General features: G+C 34.5%; 1 protein-coding gene across 1 annotated transcript; it reads left to right on the top strand.

Annotated features, from left to right (window-relative positions):
- The first annotated feature begins 328 nt into the window (after positions 1-328).
- CCNE2 (cyclin E2) lies at positions 329-10,112 on the top strand. The gene is made up of 11 exons (XM_063079854.1): positions 329-342; positions 438-540; positions 623-679; positions 1,541-1,692; positions 2,641-2,776; positions 4,534-4,680; positions 5,900-5,995; positions 6,243-6,377; positions 8,616-8,727; positions 9,253-9,410; positions 9,848-10,112. The coding sequence occupies exons 1-11, from the start codon at positions 329-331 to the stop codon at positions 9,959-9,961; spliced, it is 1,224 nt and encodes a 407-aa protein (XP_062935924.1). The 3' UTR covers positions 9,962-10,112.
- Positions 10,113-10,329: the final 217 nt, after the last annotated feature.

Below are 10,329 nucleotides of genomic sequence, written 5' to 3'. Positions count from 1 at the left end.
GAAGAGGACCCAGAAAAGCTCGTTTGGGGAGCCCTGCCTCACTGCGCGTTCAGGGTGCTGGGGGTGCTTTGTCAACTTTGAAGACACTCGCGTCCCGGCTGTACGTACGGATCAGGAAATGCACGGGTGTGTCCAACATTAATTACCATGAGATAATTACAGTGAAGGAGATAGCTTGGTAAAATGGCTCAGGCCACCTTCTGAGACTTAGCTTTAACCTCCGAATCAGCGTCTTGGCACTTGCACTTGAAGAATGTGGATGACAATGTGCTTGACTCTGGTTTTTCCTCTCCACCTTTCAGAGGTTTCATACACCTGAAAGAAGAGAATGTCAAGACGCAGGTAACATTCACTATTTGTCTTGGAGACATGTTTCAAAATTAGCTGCTGCTGCCTTTGACTTACTAATTAAACTTGTTTTGGAAAATTCACCGTAGTAGCCGTTTACAAGCTAAGCAGCAGCCCCAGCCCCAGCCCAGCCAGACGGAGTCCCCCCAAGAAGCCCAGATAATCCAGGCCAAAAAGAGGAAAACAGCCCAGGTGATTTAAAGAGAAAGAAAGAGGGAGGGAGGAAATTCCTTGCTGGGACCTTCGTTTACTAATGGTCTTTTCTATTTTTCAGGATGTCAAAAAGAGAAAAGAGGAGAAGGTCACCAAGAAACAGCAGTATGAGATTAGGGTAATGCAGAACTGAGCTGGGTGGGTTTGGGGTAAACAAATGCAGTATAGGAGAATAAGAGAATTGCGCGTTACTGCTTTACAATAGAAAGATTCCTCTGACACTTTTACTTCTAATGCCCCTAGAGGTCAGCAGGAAGGTGTTTATCTTTGGGTGGTTTATATGTGCCTAAATCCTACCACAGCTGCAGAGTAAGTTTGCCTTGAAGCAGCTGGTTCCTTTTTGTAAATCCCTCCCTCTTGGAGCTGCCTGGTGCACCAGGGCCCGCCTAATCTGTCCAATATACTGCTCTTTGTTCCCTCTCAGACTATAGTGGAGGGTTCTAATAGCTGCTTCTTTGGCATAAATAGGATGTGAGATCACTGACAGCCTGGCACCCAGCCTTTTGCTACCTTTTCTTCCTATGTATTGTACAGAAAGCACTTTAGAGACAGTGATTCCCTTTGAAACCAGCATTGTTGGGGAAAGGGTCCTCTAAGTAATTGATTCCATTTTTCAGATTTTGCCTTCAAGTATTCTGAAGTATCAGAGCAGGCTTAGCTAGAAGAAAAAAAAAGCTTTCTATAAAAAATTGTGCCCTGCTATTGCTAGATACAGAGAACTGCAATTTTATGATTTTGAAATTGGTTAGTATTTTAGAATACAGATGCATTTTGTTATCACTCCATCAATACCTAATGTCTTGTATTACCAGAATTGTATTTTGTTGTCTAAAACATCCTGTTACTTTTTATGAAGATTGTCAGATATGTTAGCTAAAACTACAAATTGTTTAAAAATATTATCTTTCATTTATGCAAGATCCAGGACAGAAGCTAAGGTTTCCTATTGCACAAATAGATTCTTTTTTTTCAATGACAGAATTGTTGGCCACCTGTATTATCTGGGGGGATCAGTCCTTGCATTATCATTGAAACACCCCACAAAGAAATAGGAAGAAGTGACTTCTCCAGATTTACAAATTACAGATTTAAAAATATTTTTATTAATCCATCACCTTTGCCTGATCTAAGGTAAGAAAAATTTCGGTAATTTTATATCATAGGTGAAAATTGTACTGATTTAATACCTTGCACGATTTTATCTTTTGTATTCATTATAAAATAGAAAAACTTATAAAAATTGCCTTCTTGACTAACGTTTAAGCATATATCATTTTATATGAGTAGTGCCTAGTTGTAATTGGCACTAGTTGTAATTGGGTATTTAAAACACTGATTCTATAAAATTTTCATTTGCTTGCTGAGTACTATAAGACTTAACAGAACTGAATTATTTTCAATGGAGTTTAAATAATTTATCTAAGTTGTTAAGATAGAAGCATTTTAACGCTTATAGCTTTTTCAACTGATATACCAATCCTATTCGTTTCTTACCAAGCTTAGTTAGGTCTATATTTCATTCTTTTTTCTAGTCCATGAGTACAAAGAGGTACAACTTATATGAAACACATAGTGTAATAATTTATGTTTGGCTTTAATAAACAGATTAATGGAATAAGACACTTAAACTCCCTAATCCCCTCTCCCCTATACCTCACCTTACCCCCACTATTGGTGACTCTACTATTGATCTATTTGCAGATGATTGAGACTTACTTCTACTGAAATCATATGCTTTAAATATTTAACTCTTTTAGTATTGCTTTTGAGAAATCATGGTTATCTTTAACTTTATAAGTTAAAAATGAGTGGGACTATAAAGCACTCTTGAAATCTACCAATTTAGGTTATCATAGTTCAGTTTTTTACCATATTATTTCAGGCTTCTACTTTCTCCTGCAAAGGAAATGGTTTCTAAATATTAAGGAAGAAATTTTTTCCTAATTTACTTTGAGCTTCCAAGTTCTTGAAAGTTGGATTTCAAAGTCTGAAAGTTAAATTTATTTTGTGTGAAACAGATAGCTTGTATATTATGTAGATTGCACAATTTAAATTATATCTTTTTTCCCTTTTCCATAGCTGGGGATGTTCAAAGGAGGTTTGGCTAAACATGTTAAAAAAAGAAAGCAAATATGTTCATGACAAGCATTTTGAAGTTCTGCATTCTGACTTGGAACCACAGATGAGGTCAATACTTCTAGACTGGCTTTTAGAGGTATGTTCCAGCAGTATAAATTTCCTTTGTCTCTGCATGATGGAAAAATAGTTAGATGTAAATGTGTGTTTTCCGTGTGCTCTTAGGGTATATTATCCATTGCCAGCAAGCCATCTTTTTTGAAGTACTTACTATAATTGACAGTACTCAAAATGGAAAATCACTTTCTATAAGAGTAAAGTCATAGGGACAGAGCCACTACATATAACCCAAACCAATTCAGAATTCCTGGTATCTGTGGGTATTGCTATGCATGAGGCACTGTTCCCCGTGCCAAGGATACCTAAGATAAATAGAATGTATAGTTGACTAGGTTTGGGATTCTTCTATGCAAAGTGAAGAACCAGGATTGGGCTTCAGGGCCCTCAAAAGTCCTTTTCTGCATTCCAAAATCAAATTATGATTAGAAATCCTGATTTCTATGTTCTAAACCATAATGTGGCTTTGTATATTTGGAAGCTCTACGCTCTCTAGTCTGTGTAGCTTCTCTTTATTATATACATAAATTCCTTTCAGAAATACACTATACCATTAATTTAAAGGTCTAATAGTGATCCTAAACTCCCTATAGATCTGTGCCAGAATTTTCTCGTTAGGCCCATTCCCTTTCTCTGAATAATTCTAAGAGTTTCTAAAGTTATTATTGAGTAAATGATTACTTCTGTTGATATAAAACTAATTTTCCGCCAATCCTTGGGTATTTGCTATCTGCAATGTGTCTTTAAGATAGAGATGATGCATTCCACCAGAGAATACGTTTTTTGGTGGAGTAGCACATGGCAGAGTAGATCTCAGAACCTATCAGAAAAGTTTTTAAGACTACAAAACGTTGTCCTTTTCCATCAGGTCATCTTGTTCCTTATTCTGACTAGAAGAAAAGATTATATTTTAATCATGTGGGTGTAAGATGGAATCAAATTAAGCACAATTATGTTAATTAAAAATTTTTTTCTTTTGTATGTTATACTGATTTTTATCCAGCAATTGTCCTATCCAATTTATTCCTATTTTTCTTAAATATGATTATATATGCAAAACCGTACGGAATATAATAAATCCAGCAGTGTTAAACTCTACTTTGTCTTAAAATGTTCTTTCAGTCTAGGAATGCAAAGATGGTTCAACATTTGAAAATCTACTTAGTAGTTAAATGAGAAAAATCCTAAGATCTCAGTAGATGCAAGGCATTTTTTGAAATTCAGCATCCATTCCTGATTTTAAAATACATAGTAAGCGAGGAATAGATTTCCTTAACACATTATGTTTATTAGAAACTCATGTTATCTATGTCCCTCTGTTTCCTCATCTCCAAAATGGGGATAATGGTACCTACTTTATGGAATTGTGAAAATTAAAAGCTTTCCCTATAGTAAGTGTGGAAATGACAGCTACTATTTATTATTATTAACAACAGTGAAACATCACAGCAATTCCCATTAAAGTTAGAAATAAGATAAAGGTTTTTGTCTGTCACCAGTTATTTCATTCAGTATTCTATAATTCTTAGCCAGTTCAGTAAAATGAAAAATATGAGGTAAAAACATGTGGAAAAAGACTATAAAACTAATAAGAGTAAATGAGGTTGGTAATAATCTTATCAGTACATGGTCATTTCTTTTTCTCTCCTATCTTAGTTTTGGTATCTTAAAAAGCAAAGTTTGGCATAAAATTATTCTAAAGTCTGGTATGCTAAAAGATGATTTTCTAATTTAGAGATATTTGGAGGATAACATTTACATGTTTGGATTCTTCTCTAGGTATGTGAAGTATACACACTTCACAGGGAAACATTTTATCTTGCACAAGACTTTTTTGATAGATTTATGTTGACACAAAAGGATATAAATAAAAATATGCTTCAACTCATTGGAATTACCTCATTGTTCATTGCTTCCAAACTTGAGGTAAGTTCTCAGTTTATTCATAGATATATTTATCCCAAATTTTTGTTTTTTAATCAACACATTGAATCTCAGAAAACATTATTATTTTTCGTATTAACTCTTTAGGAAAAATGAGTGGTTTTGTGCCTCAGTACATTTTTTGAATGTTATGATGAGGATGGATAAATAAATTATCATAGTTCTCCTCTGTAGTGTCTGAGCCTATTAGTCTCTAGTTTATATTCTGGAATTAATATCTAGGTGAAATGTTCTATGGCTCATTCTGCCTAACAAAATGTATCAGCATTGTCCTTATATACGTAATTATGGTCCTTGGATTCAATAGAATGGTCTTTGGAAACTAAACAGCCAATCAAATGAAAGAAGTGGTTTAGAATAATGGTCTATCCAGCCTAATACTTTTGTATCTGATGGTGCCATGATACAAGGCATCTCCTTTCCTGTCTGAGATTTTCTTTCACATATTCTCAATCTACTTTTCTTAAACAACACATTATAGATATTATAAATACTTTCATCTAAAAGTTTTGAGGGTAGGATTGTGATATGTTAATTTTCTTAAGTGTATTTTTTTTCTTCCAAATGTTTCTTTTGAGCTTTAAGAGCTATCCCCCAAATCTGCCATATTTAGCACATAAGTTTGTGTTCAGTCTATTCTTACCTGAAATCATACTATTCCATATTTCTAGACTGAAAAACTGTTCTTTAGCCTATTCTCCTGTGTGGCAGGCATCTCTTCTAATCCTTTGATCATTCTGGTTCTTTTGTGTACCAAGACAGACTTGCTGTCAGCCAAACTGCACAAAATATTTCTTGATTAACCTTTATTTTGGTACTAGGGTAAATGAAATGTTTTTGGTTTCTAGACTTCATTTGTTGAGTGTCTTGTTTGGTCTGACCCACATACTAAGCAATCTTTAAACAAGTTTGAGTTTTTGTTTTTTGACTGAAATGACTGCAACATTCTAGTAGTTTAAAACTAAAATTCAAAGTCAATTCTATGAAAATGTCTTGATAATCAATATAGTTGCTACTTTAGATACCTAAATATGAAAAACATCTTAAACAAGGTTGTTTTGGCTATAGTAGAACTATTTTACTAAGATTTATAATTATTTTGTGAAGCTGTCCTTAAAACTGAAGGCCACATGTGTGGTCTCATTTATAATTCTTTTATTCTCAGTCTCAATTGTGCTTAATAATACATTCCAATTTAAAGGAAATCTATGCTCCTAAACTCCAAGAGTTTGCTTATGTCACTGACGGTGCTTGCAGTGAAGAGGATATCTTAAGGATGGAACTCATTATATTAAAGGTAATAATAATTATGTCTTTATTTCTAGTTGCAACTTAGTAGTTATGACTGAATCTCAAATACTACAATGTAAATAGTCAAAACTAAGGTTTTTAGTATTAGAATCCAGTTCTAAGAGGTTAAATGCATCAAAATATTGACAGTGGTTATGGGTGGGAGGAGAACTTACTTAATCTCTAAACTCTACTATGTAACGTAGTATATGTCCCTACATTCATTAACAGGCATTTTTTAATTTCATTAACAGGCTTTAAAATGGGAACTTTGTCCTGTAACAATCATCTCCTGGCTAAATCTCTTTCTCCAAGTTGATGCTCTTAAAGATGCTCCTAAAGTTCTTCTACCTCAGTATTCTCAGGAAACATTCATTCAAATAGCTCAGGTATTGACATTTTTATTAAGTGTATCTAATGTTACTGTTAATTACAAGTTTGTTTAGTGTATATATAGTCTTAAATAGGCTACACAACAAAATAACGGCACACTGAATTAATTCACTCCTTAATTGACTAGATGCATAAAATTCTGTCCCAAATATTTATACGTTGCTTAATAATTCTAGGAAACAAAGTCCTTAAACTTTTACAAGTATTTTCATTCTTCAGGAGTCCAAAATAGATAGTTAAATGTCTTTGATACAAAACTGGGAAAAGTATTTTTCAGGTAGTTGTCTTTAGACTTTGCAATGGTACAGAATTTTTCTGTGTGGTTCTTATTCTCTTTATATTTGAATACATAGGGTACCTACTTAAGTTACATATTAGAATTAAAATCACCTTGTTATGAGATTTTTTAAAACTTAAGTTCAGCTTAAACTTTCCTAGGCTAGCATATAGCAAATATTCTAACAAATATGTTTGTTATTAGGCATTCTTATCAAAAAATGGGGGTGGGGGCTGGTGCTAATAACACCAAGGTCAAGTGTTCAGATCCCTGTATTGGCCAGCCACCAAAAAACCAAAACAATGACAAAATGAAAGGGGGGAGGCAGTGGCTAGAGAGGAGTAGTCTAGATTAGATCATAATGGGTCTTTAAGAAGCCAGAACCTAGGCTGGCCCATTAATTCAGTTGGTTAGACCACAGCCTTATAACACCAAGGTCATGGCTTCAGAACTCTATACTAGTCAGTCACCACAAAAAGCAAAACCAAACAAACAAAGTCAGAAATCTATTCTATAGCCTGATTACTTAAACTACTGCAAAGTTTTAAATCAGGCAAGTTACGTTTTAAGAAAGATAATTTAGACTGCAGTGAAGCAGATAGACTAGAAGGAAACTGTTTATAAGCAGTGAGATTAGTTAAAAGGCAGTATAATCCAGACAGGAGTTAATACTCTGATTAGTTAAAGGAGGAAGGAGAATTCCATTCTTTCCTGCTTCTCTTAATATCTTAGACTGCCGTATCTGCCATATACAAAAGTGAAAAAAATCTACATTCTTATTCAACATAGGATGTAAAAATGTTACACATGGAATCAAAGGCACAATGAGTATTTAAAGTCACTCAGGTAAAATTTGTGTTCTAAACCTAGTAAGCACATCATAAATACTAAAATTGGATAATCAATAAATACACTGGAATTGGTTCATTTTGCAAAACTTTCTAATAAAGGCTTATTATTCAGTCAGAATTCCCAACATCCCAGATTGTCATAGGCAGTTACACCCTTTTGACACAGGGTAAACCTTTGATAAACTGATAAAATATGAAAGCAGTTATATAATAGTAATATTTCACTTCTGATTCGTCTCCTATTACTGCCTTCTGGACCAATGAGGACAAGTGTAATTTAAATTTTATTCCACTGGACAGACCTCAAACCTGAAATCTAGCCCTTTTACACCGTTCCACTGCTCCTGTTCATCTCTCTTATTGCCTGGATTATACTGCCTCACTAATCTCACTACTCATAAACATGTTCCCTTCTAGTCTGTCCACTTCACTGTAGTCTAAGATATCTTTATTGAAATGTAACTTTCCTGATTTAAAACCTTCCATTACTTTAATCAGCCTATAGAATTAGTTTAATCTTTTTAAAGTCCTTTTACGAGGGTACTTCAAGTTCATGGAGATTCATATATTCTTTTAATTCTATTTTTCCACCAACCTTTTGAAGTACTCTTATATGATCTAATCTAGACCATGCCTCTCTCTAGCTGCCCCCACCACTTTTTGATAAGAAATAACTCCTTGCTTATTTCATATTTTTCACCTTAGTTTTTCTGAACTACTTGAGTTCCAAGAAATGTCCCTACACCTAGCACATTCTCTACCTCCCAATCTTCCTGGCTGCCTTGTCTTTGAAGATTCATTTAAGGCATCAGAAGCTGCTCTGTCTTCTCCAGTCTGGATTAGGTGCCCTTCCTGCTAGTGCATTATCACACTGCATTGCAACAATGCTTTCCTTGTCTAGTTATTCACTGCCCTACAATACTAAGACTTGACTTCCTTCGGGGTGGTGGCTTATTTATTTTGGATCTCTAGAGTTTTAGCGATTCCTGGTATATGGTCCACATAATAAGTCCTCTAAAGTGTAGCTGACTGATGTTTAGTAGGGACATGTAGTTACTCATTCTCGTCCTCCTAAATTACTTGTACGTTTGTTTTTCCTTTGTTAGCTTTTAGATCTGTGTACTCTAGCCATTGATTCACTAGAGTTCCAGTACAGAACACTGGCTGCTGCTGCCATATGCCATTTTACCTCCATTGAAGTGGTGAAGAAAGCCTCAGGTAAGTCTATATTTTGTTGTCTTCTTACCTGTTCACAACTTGTAGTGGGACTATAATCCATGAACTTTAACATCTAGCTAAATATGTATTTAAAACTTGTAGCAGAAAAATTTAGCAGTTTAGTGATTATCTTCTTTTCTGTTAGAAGTACTTTCCAATCCTCAGTGTATATGCACAAACAAAAAATAAGGCCAAATGGAATCTACATCCATTTGAAGTGAATTAACACGTAAATAGTTCTGCTTTAAGAGTTCTTTTAGATTTGACAATTTCAACTTCTTATGTAGATCTAGTTAAGAAGTTCTGAAGTCCCTTTCCCCTTCAAGATAGTCATGTTATAAACACAGTTCGAGAATGATAATCTCTTTTGATTTGCTAAACCTGTTAATTTCGATTTGTTTTGGTTTCTTTTTGAGTTTTAAAATAACTCCCTTAAAATTTGGAAGCAAGAGCAAATACATAAGGCATATATGTAAGAGTTTCTGATGTACAACCCTCACATTTTTCTAACTTTTTCCTATTTAGGTTTGGAATGGGACAACATTTCAGAATGTGTACACTGGATGGTGCCATTTGTTAGTGTAGTAAAAAGTACTAGTCCAGTGAAGCTGAAAACTTTTAAGAAGATTCCTATGGAAGACAGACATAATATCCAGACACACACAAATTATTTGGCTATGCTGGTATGTTTTTTGTGTGTGTGTTTGTCTTGCTATCTAGTAAGTCACTGAAACTGATAGGATACTATGGTCTACTACACTTCAGGCAGTTATATAAGATGGTAAGGGGGAAAGTAAGTTAATGGCATACTGATTTCAAAATGTAGAAAAGTTAAAACTTACTTTGAAGTCAAAGCAGGATTTGTGAAGCTTCGCAAGATCAATGCCAGTCTAGGTAAGGGTTAAAATGTGTGTGTGTGTGTGTGTGTGTGTGTGTGTGTGTGTGTGTGTGTGTATATATATAGGCAGTTCAAATTGTTAAACCTTCAGAATATGACTATTCACAGTTGTAAAGACTTAGAGACCATAATATTAGGCCTGCATAATATCAAAATAAGTACTTAGAAGTCTGGTTTGGCTTTGTTTTACTATATCAATGCATGATTTCTTCGTATGTACAGGATGAAGTAAATTACATAAACGCCTTCAGAAAAGGGGGACAGCTGTCACCAGTGTGCAATGGAGGCATTATGACACCACCGAAGAGCACTGAAAAACCACCAGGAAAACACTAAAGAAGTTAACTAAGCAAGTTGGAATTGACCAAGTACTGGGTAGAATTTCTCACAACTGTACTACTAAAGTTTTACAGGATAACAGTGTTGTGATTGTCCTAGCCAATTCAGAGGTTACACTGCCATTCTTTGATTTTCAAAACCACTTAAAATTGGCACTAAAGAAGAAATTTGTTTAATTCCTATATTAGCTGTTAAAGAAACAGCAGGACTTGTTTACGAAGATTATTTCATTCCCAAGGTTACTGAATAGATGCCAGCCACGATTTACGCCATAGCAACTTTTTTTTTTGGATCCAGTGTTACTATGTTTATCTTGACAAACTAGGAATTTTATCATTGGAGTTTGGACTAGATAAGTGCTACCT

Source organism: Cynocephalus volans, chromosome 15 (assembly GCF_027409185.1).
Source record: "Cynocephalus volans isolate mCynVol1 chromosome 15, mCynVol1.pri, whole genome shotgun sequence".
NCBI classification, from domain to species: Eukaryota; Metazoa; Chordata; class Mammalia; order Dermoptera; family Cynocephalidae; genus Cynocephalus; species Cynocephalus volans.
Note: the sequence above shows the minus strand (reverse complement) of the source record. Positions and strands in the feature narration are given on the sequence as shown.

What these genes read in the sequence shown, in the direction of transcription:
- CCNE2 (XM_063079854.1), top strand. An exon ending in TCACCTTTGCCTGATCTAAG is followed by an intron (nt 1,693 to 2,640) that starts GTAAGAAAAATT and finishes CCTTTTCCATAG; the next exon opens with CTGGGGATGTTCAAAGGAGG. An exon ending in TCATTGCTTCCAAACTTGAG is followed by an intron (nt 4,681 to 5,899) that starts GTAAGTTCTCAG and finishes TCCAATTTAAAG; the next exon opens with GAAATCTATGCTCCTAAACT.